The 16768-nt window shown below is 34.2% G+C and overlaps 1 protein-coding gene across 2 annotated transcripts; it reads right to left on the reverse strand.

Annotated features, from left to right (window-relative positions):
* Nucleotides 1-12445: 12445 nt before the first annotated feature.
* LOC126717158 (uncharacterized) lies at nt 12446-16244 on the reverse strand. Of its 2 annotated transcripts, XM_050418552.1 has the most exons (4): nt 15846-16244; nt 15566-15670; nt 14860-14883; nt 12446-13814 (listed from the first exon to the last, which is right to left on the reverse strand). In XM_050418552.1, the coding sequence occupies exons 1-4, from the start codon at nt 15847-15849 to the stop codon at nt 13492-13494; spliced, it is 456 nt and encodes a 151-aa protein (XP_050274509.1). In that variant the 5' UTR covers nt 15850-16244; the 3' UTR covers nt 12446-13491. The 2 variants fall into 2 exon arrangements, with proteins under 2 accessions (XP_050274509.1, XP_050274508.1); XM_050418551.1 differs by having other exon boundaries at nt 15566-16244.
* Between the last annotated feature and the right edge of the window lie 524 nt (nt 16245-16768).

Below are 16768 nucleotides of genomic sequence, written 5' to 3' on the forward strand. Positions count from 1 at the left end.
GCTTTGAGTTTTGACTTAGAGAATCAGTCCCAAGATAATAGCGCCATGGCAAGAGCCACTTCCCATCTTCAACCTCAAAATTCATGCAGACTGAGTTCAAGTTTTGATTTGGAAAACCACTTGGAAGAAGAAAACATTTCTTTACTTGCTTCTCAACATCAACTCCAAAACTATAGTGGCAAAATTGAGAGTGCTGCTCCTGTTCATGAAAACAGGAATCATAGAGAATTAGTTACCGCTGAAGCAGAGAAGCCAGTGTTAGAATGTTGTAACCAAGAAACAAATCATACTGGTTGTCAACACAATGGCATGTATGTTTACAAAAGGAAATTCCAAGTAAATAAATGTTATATCAATAGCAGAAAACTAGGTCCAGTTTTTCCTAAGATGTGGAGGAAAAGAAGGACCAGGCAGGGACAAAGAAGGAAGACATACAGTGATTTTTGGTCAGAAATCCCAGCCAAATTCATTATTCAAATGCAATCCATGACAGCCATGAATGATATAAGTTTCAAAACTAAAGATACATTGTGCCAACCCAAAGTTAAGACAACAAAAAGGAGGTCCGACACACGCATTCGTAGGCATAGCTTTGATGACTTAATTATACGTCCATATAAAATTGGAACAAAAAAGAGATCCAAGGGGCTTACTCAAAGGAGGAACCTTTCTAACTTGTCTGCATTTCATGTCTATAATCATACTCAGTTATCCACACATAAAATACTTGGTAGTGCTAGGCAAGAACAAGAAATTGAGATTTCCCGTGAACCTGAAACTTGCAATGATGTTTTTGTCAATTCAGAGTTTCATGATGCAAAACCTGAAGGAAGCCTAGCTAATGATGCTTTATTATTTGGTGACAACCATGAAGGGACTGTAGCAGAGATGTGTACTGGTGACAGTTCAGAGTTTCATTATAGTAAAAGTGATGGAAGCCTAACCGGTGATGCTTTGTTTGACAGCAATCTGGAAAGGACTGTAACATGGACCGAGAGAGGACCTTCTTTTGTTGGCAATGCTATGTGGACTGAGATGGAGCCCTCCTTTGTAAATTTATGTTGTCACAATGAAACTAGTGCAAACCCACGAGAACATGAGGATTTTCGACTCAGTTCAAAATCAAGAGGTACTTCTATTTTCCAGAATCTAATTTTCTTCTAAAGTAGTACATGTTCCTACATATTAATTCCTAACCATGCAAGCAATAATAACATTTTCTATAATTCATTTGGTGCAGATACACAAGAAAAAAGCATCAAGTCCCTTATTGAAAATTTTGTGCTTGTCGGTAATGGACAAACTCATCTCCTGGAGCAAGACCAAAATGCATATGGTCCTAATAATGGGCCTCAAACACTAATTCCCTTTGAGGAACAAGAAAAAATTGCACATAACCCTAACAGAAGGCATAGCACTATCTCAACTAGGGATGCTTATGACCAGGAAAGGAGTGTAATGGCAATGCATCTTGAGATGGGACCCTTTCCTGTAAATTTGGGGTTTAATATTAACAAAAGTGACAAAAGTCCATTGGAGCATGAGCATTTCTTGCTCCCTACCAAATCAAAAGGTACTTCCCTTTAGCAGAAAGTTCTTTGTTTAAGAAGCTCAAGTTACTTTATATGAGTTCCTATATATTGAAACATTTACAGCAGCTTATATTGTTTAGTTGATGCAGCTCTGCAGGAAGAAAGAAGTGATGCCCACGCTTCAGAACTAAAGTGCATCAGTAGTGATGGACAAGCCCTAATTTTAATGCAAGAGCAGAGAGCACATAGTCCTAACAGCAGGCACAATACTCTAGTTCCCTACCAGGAGCAAGGCCATAATGCACATGATCCTACCAACATACATGGCACACTAGTTCCCTATCAAGGGCCATTTGAGCCTACCAAAAAACGGCAACAACTTGTTAAAGTTGACCTTGATCCAGAGACAATGAGAGTTTGGAAGCAGCTAATGGATAACGGTTCTAGTGATGGTGAAACAAAAGCAGATGAGGAAAAGAAGAAATGGTGGAATGAAGAAAGGAATGTGTTCCGTGGACGGGTTGATGCATTTGTTTCCCGCATGCACCAAATCCAAGGTACGTTCTTGCTACTTTTTGTTATCCTCTACCGGTCAGATACTTGAAATTCCCTAAGAGGATAACTATGTCATATGAAGTTTAATACTTAGGGAGAGGAGTAGTTAATGCATTTGTGACATTCTTGATTATTATTATTATTATTTTTTTTTTTGGGTGGGGTGGGATTTGAAACATAATACAAGAGCCCTATCATTGAAGATTTCTTTTAAATTGGACAAAACCTCTCCTTTTTTTTTCCAAAAAAAGACCATCACTCTTGTTGTTGCTGCAGTGATGTACACACATCGAAAGGGTAATAAAGGTTTGATAAATAGGCACTCACCAATGCAGTGCTGTTCATGACACAACAAATTTGGTATACATCAATAATTAATTTATCTCACCCTTTGACCACTCATACAAAACATCGTCTTTCTTTAGATGCACAATAGTCAGTGGCCTGAACAAATTAGTGGTACACTGGTACTGTTTGATCCTACAGCAAGAACAACATCCACTTTTAAATGAAAGTATTTAACTTAAAGTCTAAATAAGCACTTAATGATTTTCTTCACTATGGAAGCAACCAATTTGATCAGGAAGAGATTTTCCAAACAAGAGGTTGATCTGTATGTGTGTATGTGCATGTTAAACAAGGTAATCTTCTCGTCTTTGCTTTTTCTGTCTCATTCTGATTAATTCTGATAGACTGATACAAGAAATAGAGAGTAAAGAATGAAGTGTTCTGTAAAATCCTTCACTATTATTGTAACAGAAATTAAAATGAATCAGTATACGAATTGATATAAAAATGGACTAATAGTCATAAATTCTACAGGGGATAGACGTTTCAAACCATGGAAAGGTTCAGTTGTGGACTCTGTGGTTGGAGTTTTTTTAACACAGAATGTGTCAGACCACCTTTCAAGGTAAAATAAAAAGATTCTTTTCATATGAATTGATACAATTTAATAAGTAGTAGAAGGATACTATTTTAACTTATGTTTTCTACAGTTCTGCCTACATTTCACTTGCCTCTAAGTTCCCATCAAGTGACCAGAAAGCAAGCAATGAAAATCTGCTGAAAGTTGATAGTATAGAATATGTTGCGCCAGCATTTGATTCAGAAGGTAATGAGCTGTTTGCCTCAAAAACTGAACTTGATATGAGTTATGGATTGGATAATGGAGCCGAGTTCTTGGCTGCTAGGGCAGATGGGGCAAACTTGGAAGGAACTCAAGACAAGGGGCCTGTCAAAGATGCAGATGCACCTTGTAAATCTGAAGACTCGTTTAGAGTGCAAACCACTGATGGAAGCCAGCTGTCATATTCCTGTGGATCCATACCAGATCTTGGAACGATATATACACCCTTTAGCATGGGAAGTTCCAAGGATTTTTCAGAGCCTCTACAGTCTGAAAAAACCACCTTACTGCAGAAATCATGTAGTAACAAAAGCAATATATTGTCAAGTAACGAGAACACTGAAAATGAATATACAGAACCAAGAGGAATGGATGATGAAATTAGAAACTTATGCGACAGAATAAATGACTTGGCACTTAACCAAGGTGCCAATGCATCTGGAATTTCCTTTTTCCCTTCAAATGTAGAAGTGGATCATCTGAAAATCTTGGAGGACTGCAAGACTGGTAGTGTAGACCACATGAGCAAAAACCCGACTCCTATGGAAGATTCCTGCCCTGAAGTTGTAGTTCAGCAGAAGATGCCATCAAAAACTCAAGAAGCAACTGAAGTTGTATCATATACATTTGATAAGCCTTTTTTTCTCCCAGGGTGCAACTTACAAGGTGATTGTGGGATACAAAAAGGTCCACATACTAAAAATTGTCATGAAGGAGGAAGAACAAACTTTCAAACAGAAAAGATAGCTGCTAATGAGCTTGAAAGCTTGGTTGATGAAATGGTAGGAAAGATGCAGCCAACCAGTGATGCCAATTCCTTGAATAAGAAAAAGAGAAAAGGGAAAAATACAAACTCAAGAGAAAAATCTTCTTCTGGCATGGCGTTTGAGGAGACAAAGACAACTACTCGTAGAGTGAAGAATAAAAAGGTTGAAAAGGAAGAAGAAATTGATTGGGATGAACTAAGGAGAACCTATTCCACTACTGAGCCAAGAAGCAGCAATCACATGGATTCTGTGGACTGGGAGGCGGTTAGATGTGCAGAAAATAGCGAGATTGCCACAGCCATCAAAGATCGTGGCCAGCAAAACATTATTGCGGGACGAATTAAGGTATTGAAAAAGTTTATATTAAGAATACTAAATTTAGCAATGAGACCTCAAGGTATTCATCATATGTGAAATCTTTTTCATGATAGTTATAATTGCATACTTTTGCAGGACTTCCTTAACAGAGTGGTTACACTACATAAAAGCATCGACCTTGAATGGTTAAGAAATGTGCCACCTGATTTAGCAAAGTAAGCCCACAATGACGTTCCAATCCATTACATAGGATTCTATCTTGTGGAAACATTTAATAAAATCTTTAGATCATCACTATAATCTGATATTAATTGTATTGAATTTGAAATGTGATAATCCACATCATGTATTCTATAGGAAATACCTTTTGGAAGTAAATGGACTGGGGTTGAAAAGTGTGGAGTGTGTACGACTTTTAGCACTTCAGAATATTGCCTTCCCAGTAAGTATTCCATTGAATATACTGATTATTTTTCTTCTAAATAAAGTTTGAGTGGACACAAAATAAAATTCTCTTTTTAATAAGGTGGATACAAATGTTGGTCGGATAGCAGTGCGTCTAGGATGGGTCCCCCTCCAACCATTGCCTGAAGAACTCCAAATACATCTTCTAGAACAGTAAGTGGCATATACAGAAGAGCTGCACCATTAATATTTTCATTCAAGATAAAACTTTTGATTTTGTTTTTTTTTTTTTTTTTTTTTTGGCATAGGTACCCACTTATGGATACCATTCAGAAATATCTATGGCCACGACTGTGTAACCTTGATCAACCAACATTGTAATTCTCAACTTCTCTCTAACCAATGATCTCTTTGTATTACAAATATATACCAAATTTCTATTTAACAGCACAATTTCTGTGAATTAACCAAAAAAATTACATGATATATCATTTGTTACAGGTATGAACTACATTATCAACTGATAACCTTTGGAAAGGTATATTATTGTATAAGTCACTAAAGCATCATAATGATTTCCTCGCTTTGGATTTTTTAACAAGATGCGAATTGGTGACCACATGCTTCAAAATTCTTACAGGTTTTCTGCACAAAGAGAAAACCGAATTGCATTGCTTGTCCAATGAAGGGAGAATGCAAACACTTCGCGAGCGCATTTGCAAGGTCTGAACACATTTACTTCTCAACATTTCAAAATTAAACTACGATGCATATCTACATAGAAATATGTAAAGCTAAAAGAAAGAGATCATTGGGTGTTGAATAAGTCACCTGGATGATCTTAGCCATAAATATAATATTCCATGAATCAAGAATAAAATCTTAACATGCTCATGCAAGATATCTATGATATGAACATTAAAAAAGATACTTGGATTAAAGGTGTTCTTAGGTTTTAAATTTAAATAAATAATAATTGAATTTGGGATGGTCAAATGATTAATATTTTCCTACCTTTACATCCATTAGATTCCTAAGGAGACAGGGTTTGACTGCTACATTTGCACATGCAGAGAGTTACAATAGTTTCTCTCTAAATTCACTCACTTACATATATATATGAAATATTTATGAATCGCATCTAATGTACTATATGCAGTGCGAGGCGTGCCCTACCAGCACCAGCAGAGAAAACTATAGCAACTTCAATGGTTCCCAGTACAGCAGAAAACTGTAATCCAGTTACCAACCCAACATCGCTACTTCTTGAGCCCAACCAACTTCAAGCATCAGAGAATCAAACCAAGAACTGTGAACCTATCATTGAAGAACCAGCATCACCAGAGCCTGAATGTACACCTATCATTGAAGAACCAACATCAGCAGAGCCTGAATATATTGAATTAACAGAAAGGGACATTGAAGATTTCTCTCAGGATGATCCTGATGAAATTCTTACAATCAACCTCAGTGGTAAAAAGTTCACAGCACATCAGAATCTGGATGAGAATAACATGTCAAGAGCTTTAGTTGCTTTAACTGCAGAAGCTGCTTTCATCCGCATGCCCAAACTGAAGAATGTTAGCCGCTTAAGGACAGAGCACCAAGTGTAAGTAGATATCTTCATGTTCACATTATCATACAACAAATAAAGAAAATATAAACTCTGCACCTTGTCCTAGCTCGTGGTCCAAATTTAGATATGTATGAATTGGGAATGCGTCAATTTAATGACATCAATTGGATTGTCAAATAAAGTCAAAATCAATGAAACCCCACTACTTATTAGGTGAGGTTACATTGAAACTGTGATAGTCACATTGTCTAAGGAAGTTAGAATCATGGATAAATGATTAATTTCACAATTTCCTAACAACTTAAGTTTTTGGGACAGATGGTAATTTATCTTGAGATTAGGTGATCTTGAGTTTGAACTCTATCTCCACACTACCTCACATTTAAAAATAAAATAAACAATGTGTTAGGCCCCATTTATTAAGGGAAAATCTGGGCCCACACGTAGGGGGGAGGTGTTTGAAGAACAAAATTTGGCTCTAAACATGTTTGGAGCTATCTTTTCCTACCCATTACAATGACGATTTATAAGACTATTCATGTATTATTTAAACAAGTCATATGAGTCATTAACAAAGTCATGTGATTGAAATTACACATGAATGGTCTTTTCAATCACCACATAGTGGATTGGAAAAAGATAGCTTCAAACATGTTTAAGTCAAATTTTTTCCAGTGTTAAAATCATGGTTAAATGATTAAATTCACTAACTTAAGTTTTGGAGGGTAAGTGGTAATTTATCAATTGAAATTCCAAATAGGTATATGTTCTTCATAGTATTTTTCTAAGTGATCTAATCTCTATAATTGTGGCGATTTTGGGAGTGAGATGAAATTGTCAATCTGAAATAAGGTATTTCATGAACCTTTTAGAATTGATCATCTTCCTTCATTGATGTTGTTGACTCCAACTTTATCTCATCCCATGAGATAAAGTTGTGCACCTTAATTGCGTAATAGAGTATGAGGAGGCCCTATGAGAAAAATGTTGAAGAAACAACTATCCAATAAATTTTTACTCCAAAACATGCTAATATTGATTTCAGTTTGCAAAAGCTAGGCTGAGAATTTGGTACATTTATTATATTTTCTTGTTGATGAATAATTGATTACCATATTATAGCAATGGATGATACTTATCAAAAAAATATTATAACAATGGATGAAACATGCTGACTAATTTCTATTTTTTTGCAGCTATGTAATTCCAGATTTTCATCCACTTCTTAAAGGAGTAAGTTAGCTCACCTTCTACTTTGCAAGAGCTAGTATTGGCATCTATGTGATTAACCTTCTTTTCTATGATTTTACAGCTCGATAGACGAGTAGATGATGATCCATGCCCATACCTTCTTGCCATATGGACACCAGGTACAAGATAACATAGAGAAAGCAATACCGTACTGCACTGACCAATCAAACATTTCACCTATATGACATATTCAATACATGATACTCATGCTTAATTTTTCTCTCTTTCTTTTTTTCTCTTTTTTGGAAAAAAAGTAGTGGTTAATGGCCTCAAATAACATGTTTCCATTTGTCTACATTGAAAGATCTGCAAGTCAAAATTCAAGAGACACTAATGACTTTCTCAAGATGTAATATGTCATAGTTCCATATGCATGCTAATTAAATTAGTTGCAACAATGTTTCATATCAGGTGAAACTGCCAATTCATTTGAACCACCGAAGAAAAGATGCAATTCCCAGGATGGAGAACTCTGCAATGAGAAAACATGCTTTTCTTGCAACAGTATTCGAGAACAGAACTCCAACACAATTCGCGGAACAATTTTGGTAAGTAAAAATCCTAACCCATGCACAAATCCTAATTTTCATAGCTACAATTAAATATGGTTGACTATTATTGGTAAGATATGACCAATAAACCAATCCAACAGATACCCTGTCAAACGGCAATGAGAGGGAGCTTTCCACTGAATGGAACATACTTTCAAGTTAATGAGGTGAAATTATTCAAAAACTCTTTGCTTCCTTAGTCAGTGTTTTCCATCTTATAAGATTATGAGCATTCTAGATCAAGCTGAAAAACCTCTTGCAGGTATTTGCTGATAATGAATCAAGCCAAAACCCAATAAATGTTCCTAGGGAATTGATATGGCATCTAGAAAGGCGAACTGCATACTTTGCAACTTCAGCAACAACAATACTTAGAGGTAAACAAGCATTACAAAAATTGAGCTCAATAATATAAGGTCAAATTAATGTCTCACACATTCCTTTTTTTTGGGGGGTATAAACAGGTTTATCAATAGATGAAATTCGGACTTGCTTTATCAGAGGTATGACTCAGTGATCAAAGGCTGCTTCAGTTTTAATATTAGCTAATAGCTTTCAAGAATACAAAGAAATTACAGAATTTATGAAATGCTACACAAATGGGAAGAAACTATGCCCCTCAATATTCATAACTGTGATTGAAAGCACTATTGAAATTGTTTGACTCATAAGCAAGGTCCAAATAGTAATGGAAATTAACTGAAAAACTATGAGAATTGTAGATAAAAAAATAAAATAAATAAATAAAGCAAGGTCCAAATAGTAAAGAAAAAAATAATAATTAAAAAAAAAAAAAAAAACTGACTGAAAAGTATACAGTGTACAAAAATTATGACATGCTTGCAAATGAGGCTAGTATCCCATATAACCAATGCACGTATTTGACTTAAGGAAATATGTTTCACTAAAGACACAATAGGAGCCTATATCACTCACGAATAGCAACAAAATTTATGAATCTGGATAAGCTTAATCAGCCTTTTTTTAAAATATAAGTAAGATTAGCTTGATCAGCCTTTGAACTCATAATAGTAGATCTTGATAGTAAATCTTTGTGCTCTTTATCGTCTTTTTTTTTTTTTGTGAGAGTGAGAGAGAGAGTTGATATTGTTCCGAAGCCACTTAGCAGTCTGTTTCGAGCTATTTGTCTCATTTTGGTTTCTAGATCTTTTAGCTTTTTAGTTAAAAGTTTGATTTTCTTTTTTTGTTGGGGTCGTTGGTCCATTTTGTGCAACCAATTGTCATGTAGGGAGTTCAACAGAAAACACACTTGGGATGTTAGGAGATAGGTTTAGATTTGGTGATATCTTTTTTAAAAAAAGCTTTAGGCACAAGGAGAGATTGGAACTCTGTCATATCAATTTTTTGTCAAAGTATTTTCCTCTCAGGAGCTGCTGCTTCACCTAACTGGATTTTGTTCTGTTTTTTGAAGTACGAAAGTTAGAAGAGTGAGTTTTAAGAAGCTGATCCCATTGTCTATTACAACAGTCCCTCCATAGTTAAATGTCAACATGAGAGGCCAAAACTGACATATAATCCAATAAGTTTTCCATGTTTATATTTGGTTTGGAACAGTAACTTATTGTATCCACAGTAATTAGCTAGCTCAAGTCTCCCCTACCCATTGTAGAAATAAAAATAATCTCGTCAATGGTATGAACCTTTCCATGCCTACAATGAAATGGGTTCTGTTAAAGGTTCTCCAAATAGTATAGATTTATATTTGCATATGTTTTAAACACATAACCAAGAGTTTAATAATATTTTTACAAGGTTCTCTCTTAATTCATTCACTTCAATATATGTTATATCAGTACAATGCACCTTTCTTTTTCTTTTCTATTCAAGTTTTATTCCCTTTTTTTGGTTGCAGTGGGGGACTTGGATATACTGGCACCCCTGGACATTTTAAGTAATTATTTAGTTATGAAAAAAAGAAAAAGAAAAAGAAAAAAATAACATCTATATGCATACACCAAATACCTAACTTAAAGAAAAAGAAAAAAGAAAATAAAAAACTAAGTAACTTTGGAAGTGTGGATGAGCACCAAAGACAGCTATTATAAAAGAAGTTTAATAAATTACTTAAAGAGACTACCAAGAAAATTAAAATTGCAAATATGCATCTACTATATATACTTTCATATTGTAGCTAAAAACTTATGAAGTTCTTTCAAAGAAAGAAAGAAGACTAGAAGATAAAAATAAAAACTAACTAAAGAGAAGGAATTAAAATGTATACTTATTGTCTAATGATACCATTTGAAATTAAGAACTTTCTGAAATATAATTAATCACTGATTTGCAGGGTTTATTTGTGTGAGAGGATTTGACCGAAAAACAAGGGCTCCAAGACCTCTGGCAAAAAGATTCCACCGCTCAACAAGCATGATGGGAAAGTCAAAAACAGAGGAGTAGGAGATGACTGCAAAACCAGCCAAAGGTACACCGTAATATGAATTTTGAATTTGATCTTGATTGATCCACATCCAATATGATATGCTAAGGTATTTATTGTGAACAAGTACTATAATAAGAAGTCCAAAGAATTTAATATATGTCTGCTAGCTGCAAAACTTCATATACTACACTCCTAATACAAGGTAAGAGCCAACCTTGTGAATTGTGAGCCCTGATGAGGACATAAGGATTGCGAATAAGTTAAATTTACACCAGTTTTGTTCTTCAAACAAATACTATTGTTCTGCTAGCTATAACTGTTTCTAAAATAAGTTACTTATTTTTTATCAACTTAAATAAGTTACTATTATTCATGATAAAAAGAAAAATTTTATTGTTGGATGATAGACAGTAAATGCAGCAGTGGATGTACTCAATTTGTTTGATAATAAAGAAATTGCTAGAGTTTTAATTCATTTTGATAGCCAATATTACCTGATATGTAAAGTTTTTTTTGTCCTTATATTTATGATTGTATTCATAATGGATCGTCTCAGTCATAGCATAAAAATGCGATATTTGGCTGTTACTAAATCTGCACTTACACTCCATGCTGTGGCTGCTTCAGTTTTTACTCAGTACATGCATGATGCACTGATAATCTATCTGGAATTATAATTAGCTTTCTTTTCATTTATGTCTCTTCCTTGAGGAGACTTGTGATATGATATAAAGCTTAGAAGTCTTTAATAAATCATAAATGTCTTCTCTGTAGGATTGCAATATTGACACCTACTGGCCAGAGGTTCCCAGATTGTATTACAGACAATTTCGACCATCAACATCTATGGTGCCAGTTTGTGAAGCATTGTTGATAATTTTTTTTATTTTTTTTTATTTTTATAACTCAATTGTTGGGGGAGGGAAGATTTGAACTTTAGACATCTTAGTTGAAACAGTAAGAGGTGTCAATTGAGTTACAAGGCTCTTGGCATTTGTTGATGATGTTTGTGTTGCTCATTATACATCTCTGTCCTGTATGCTAAATTCAGTTTATTTAATATGTATAGATTCTCATTGTTTGCTGACAGAACTCTCATTTGTACACATTTACATGTGTATGTTGCAAAGATGAGGAAATTGACAGCACACAGACAGTTACTAACATGATGCCTCAAAATGTGATGTCTCAAAAGGTGGTAGATAACTAGATATAGTTGCCTCATTGGAAATGGAGAGTTTGTTGTGGTGAGAAGGGTGAGATTTGGGGGTTGTTCCTCTTTGTATCATGTCGACAGTTTGGCACAACTTCAACGATAAAGAGCTAACCATAAATTCTTGGAAGAGCATTCTGTTATGCTCTTGATACAAACAGCTTTGAGCTTTTGGAAATTTACATTGTATTCTTTCCTAGATTTCATGGGTTTTATGAATTCTCGAATGAAAATTTCTGTAAGAAACTAAGGATGTATAATGTATAGCTTCAGTTAGGAGTCTTCAGACTTAGCAGCTTTTTATTTTTTTACTTTTCTATATTTTTTGAGTGGGGTTTTTCTCAGAGGTTTATTTAAAAAAATGGTCAGCATTATCAAAATTTTCATAATCCAGAAATGTCATAGTAATGATAATGGTCAAAATGGTCATCCATTACTTAAAAGTTGGCTGTGAGTGCCTGGCTTTATATTTGAAACCGGTAAGCTTAATTTCCAACACAACGTTAGTGTACCATATTATTACAAAGGAGTAGGATCAAAGTTGTCAATATTGTACTGGAGGTCATTTCAGTTAGCTAGAGAAATGATATATGTACATATATTTTTCATCCCTAATGAAGGCTAAAATTAACCCCATTAATTTGGTACTCGACGTATATCCAAGCAGGGTTGGAGGCACACAAGCATTTCCTGATTTCTTAATGCTGTATTTTTTTTAGCCGCTTCAGTTAAGTTAAACATGTTAAATTCTATCTAAGCTCCAGTAAATATTATTAATAAGGATAATGTTATAAAGAAAACAATTTCAAAATATCAGATCAGCCCCAAAAATACATAAAAGGAGTACAAGTCCAAAGTAAGTAATGAACCTGCATAGGTAGATTTCCCATAGAAGCTAATATATCACCAATCACCACATTTGTTTGGTTCTATGTAGATGGTGCTTAACTGAAACTTGCCAAAGGTTCCGAAAGCCTAGAGTCCAAGCTAGCATTAAACCTTCCCTCACGGCCCAAAGAAACTTGCCACTCTCTTATCATGGTGAACACTATGCACCTTAGCTCATCATCAACAAGAGCAAAAATAGATGTCACATTATATGAATTCTAAAATCTCTTTTTTTTGGCTGACCATATATATTGTGATCACAGAGTAACCCAAAAGAAATATATGCTCAAAACTTAAGTGATTCTGTGAAATCTAAACTAGAGCTCTTATGTGAAAGACCCCACCCTTGATACCAATCAACAATGATTCCGACTAGGGATTTAATCTTTCCATATCTTTAAAAGTGCAAATATTTCATTCTCTCCACAATATTTACATCAGGCACAACAGAAGATGATTCCAAATGTCCATTGAATGCTTCCCAAACCAATTCCTCCACCTCCACCCAAACAAGAGATTTGGGCAACATCAAATAGATCCGAGAAGCTCTAAATACTAAAATCCACAAAACAAATCCCTTATCACTAAACTGCTTTCCTTTCTTTCATTCTCAATAGATAGACCAATTGAAAAGTAAATTCTGTCAAGCGTACCTATATTCACAAGAAGACCTCTGAGGATTAGTGTACAAGCTATATCAAAATTAAAAGCCTAACCATAAACATAATATGTCACAATCAAAAAGCCTAACATCAACATTAGAAAGAATAATATGATAACCAAAATCATGAACGTATTATTCTGTTGCCTTTCCACCCATGATAACGAGCTCGTTTCTCCCACAATGCAGAAAGCTTGTGCTCCTCTATTAGTTCTCTTTCAGCCCTTTCCCTTCTTCGCAAGTTTCAATTCCAGCATTGCACTTTTCTACTGTCATTCCAGCCATGTTTACGAGCTCGTTTCTCCCACAATGCAGAAAGCTTGCGCTCCTCTATGAGTTCTCTTTCAGCCTTTTCCCTTCCTTCTTCACAAGTTTCCATTCCAACATTGCACTTTTCTGCCTCCTTTTGATAGTGTGACAAGGTTTTTGTAGCATCAAGTATTAAAACCTTGGTGTGTGCAATACTTTCATTAGCAACATCTTTCTGTAAATTTAGCTCCTCTGACAGTAAATCTACTAAATCCTTCTTCAATTCCTTATCCATCTCGGGATTATTTTTATCACAGTCTGCACATAAAGAATATTATGAACAAACAATATACAGAAGAAAACTTGCTACATAGTCATGTTTGAATGTTGCAAATTGATCTGAGGTTACAGAAGGCATGCATCAAGCAAATGTATAAATGCACCTATGAGCTTCTTCTTCTTTTTTTTTGGTGCTTTATCCATTTTTTCAAGTAAAACTTGTCTTTTCAGGTTCCAGTTAATCTCTTGCAATTGACCTCCTTAAGTTTCATAGAAAACCACAATTTCTCAGGTTAGGGATCTCCTTACAAAATTCAGTTTTTCAATTATAGATCATAAACTCTATAATGACATTTCAAAGAAAACAAGTTGAGTTCTTAAGCAACTAAACATTCCATCTGAATATCAATGGCAGAAAGCCAAGCTTTTTGCAAATTGTTCTTAAATTTCCACCATTTGACCCCAATTTCGAATGAAGGATTAACCATATCTCAGGTGTGCATTGCTTTCCAGAAGACTGCTGGTTTACTGAGTTTAATATGGTAAAAAAAACTAATAAAGGTTTAAATCATTACTTTTCAAACAAAAAACATGAAAAGCCTTTGAATTAAATTTTATTTGACTTTTTTTAGTACAATTTAAAAATAAATAAACATTAATGTATCAGAAAATTTTAAATCTTTGGATGCTTAAAATATTTTCAACACAAAGCTTTAGACTGCCAAAAAAGAAGCAAATACAGCTCTTAATTACAGTCTCTAGCTAAATGCACTCCCTTTTTTCCTTTTAAAAAAAAAAAAAAAAATATATATAGATTCAATTAAAATCTCTAGTTATATACAGTTTCTAATTGCCCTTCATTTTAAATCTGCAGTAAATCACATTACTATTTCATTTCTTTCTAGAAATAAGTTCATCAGCACCCTATTCTTGAAAGCACTGAATTAATCTCCCACTAGATGCAAAGCTGAAGTGTTTACAAGTTTTAGTGGTTCTAACTGCCAGATCCACATGATCCCATCCCAATACTGAGCTACCAATAAAAATTTGACAACAAAAACAGAAGCAAGACACATGAACTGACCTGAAAATGAGCTGTTGAGAACATCTGCAAGAAGATAAAGAAGAAACCAGTGCATTAAAAGAAGTGACATCGAAATATAACAATTATCAGAAAGCTCAAAGATAGACACACAACAAATGTTGAGGCTTAGTAAATTATTAACAAACCTATCAGTCAAATAGTCACCCATATCCATTATTCTAAACTTGTAAACCATAGCAGAAACAACAATATAGCCATTCCAAATGTATCTGGATGCCTAATTTGACTCCTAGCTTAATCATGTCAAAACAGTCATACAAATTATACATATTCCTCAAGCATCCTGCTCTTCAAAATTGTATAATCTTGATTTACACTTACATACTTTAATAAATCAATAGCAAATCAGTTTGAGTGGAGCTACTTTTCCACATTCAAATAGAGAAGAGACAAATATCAAAGTAACAAAAATGTTAAGAATTAATTGTCCATTAAATGCTAACCCAATTATGAGTGATATACAAAATGCTTTCCCATCCAGTTGATGTGGCTTATTCCTCACCATTACAATCAAAAACAAAACAAGCATCATTTCTACTCTAATAACTTACAAACAATGCTATAGTAATTTTTCAATTGGAACATAATTTCAACAAAGTAGACAGACCTAAATTTCCAAACTGACCAATGTTTCTATACTATTCAGAAAATTTTGAATGGTACACTGCTGAAAACTGAACCTCACCTAAAGATATGGAGTGGAAATTGTCTAAAGAGCAATCACAAACGCGGCATGGAGGACATGAAGAAGTATCAACAGTTGAATTCTCCTTAAAGAGATACGGTCCAACTACGCACCAAAACAAACTACAAAATGAGCAAATCAACACCACCTTCAAAAGAACATGAGCATGCTCTGCTGCTAAATAAGCCATTTATTCCCCTTACTACTGTGAAGCTTTTAGAAGAAAAAAAAAGATTTAAAAATTTGAAGAATGCTCAAATTAGAAACAAGATAGAGATACCCATTTCAATTTTCAAGATGACTGTAACACAATCATTGAAGTACTGGGTGTGTGTCTTCTAAAAAGTGTGTGACTGTATGTTTTAGCAAAAATAAAGAAGACCCAAAATCAGGTATCAGATACCCATTTCAAGTCTCGGGTCAAAGACTCAGAATTTTACTATAAAAATTCAATGATTGAAAGCACTTTTTTGACTTCAACTAGAATTTTTGTACGTGTGAAACTGTGAAAGGTACTCTCTTTCTTCGTTTTTCAGGGTAAATAAGGTGACCCAGATCCCGAAAAAGTGTAAAGATTGGATTTTTCTTGGATTTGCAAAATGCAGGTTGAATTTTTAGAGAGAGAGAGAGAGGGTAAGAGAGATTTTAATTAGAGGTAATGTTTTAAATTTTTAATGTTTTGAAAACAAATCCTTGTTAAGATTTACATTAGCCAATAAAGAAAGGCAGTCTATGTAGACATAGCAGTTAGGCAAAACTTCAGCGGATTATGAACTGCATAATTATTGGTTCTTAAAATTCTATCGGAAAGATAAAATTTCATCACAATCACAGTTCATAAAATTCTATCGGAAATCTCTTAATCGAGGGGAAAAAAAAAAAAAAAAAACTTTATCAATTAAGCGATACACATTTCATTTAATGAATCAAATTTTATCACATTATCAATATTTAACATAAGGCCACCCCCCCCCCCCCCCCCCAATTATTATTATTATTATTATTTGAAGTGAAGATAGTTATAATAAAATAATAAACGTTTTGTGGCTATTTAATATTAAAGTGAGGAATGGTTAAGGGCGGAGGCTAAAATTTTTGTTTGAGAATGCCCAACTTATAATATTAATTTATTAGGTTATACAAACTTTCATAAATATACACAAACACATACATATATACACATATATAATTCAGTATACACAT

The sequence above is a fragment of the Quercus robur genome, chromosome 3, assembly GCF_932294415.1.
Source record: "Quercus robur chromosome 3, dhQueRobu3.1, whole genome shotgun sequence".
NCBI lineage: Eukaryota > Viridiplantae > Streptophyta > Magnoliopsida > Fagales > Fagaceae > Quercus > Quercus robur.

Coding starts and splice junctions, on each gene's coding strand:
- LOC126717158 (XM_050418551.1), bottom strand. CDS start 15,755: ATGGCTTATTTAGCAGCAGAGCATGCTCATGTTCTTTTGAAGGTGGTG. Junction 14,884..15,565: donor TTTCCACTCCATATCTTTAG/GTGAGGTTCAGT, acceptor ATCTTCTTGCAG/ATGTTCTCAACAGCTCATTT. Junction 13,815..14,859: donor TCTCAACAGCTCATTTTCAG/GTCAGTTCATGT, acceptor CTTTATGTGCAG/ACTGTGATAAAAATAATCCC.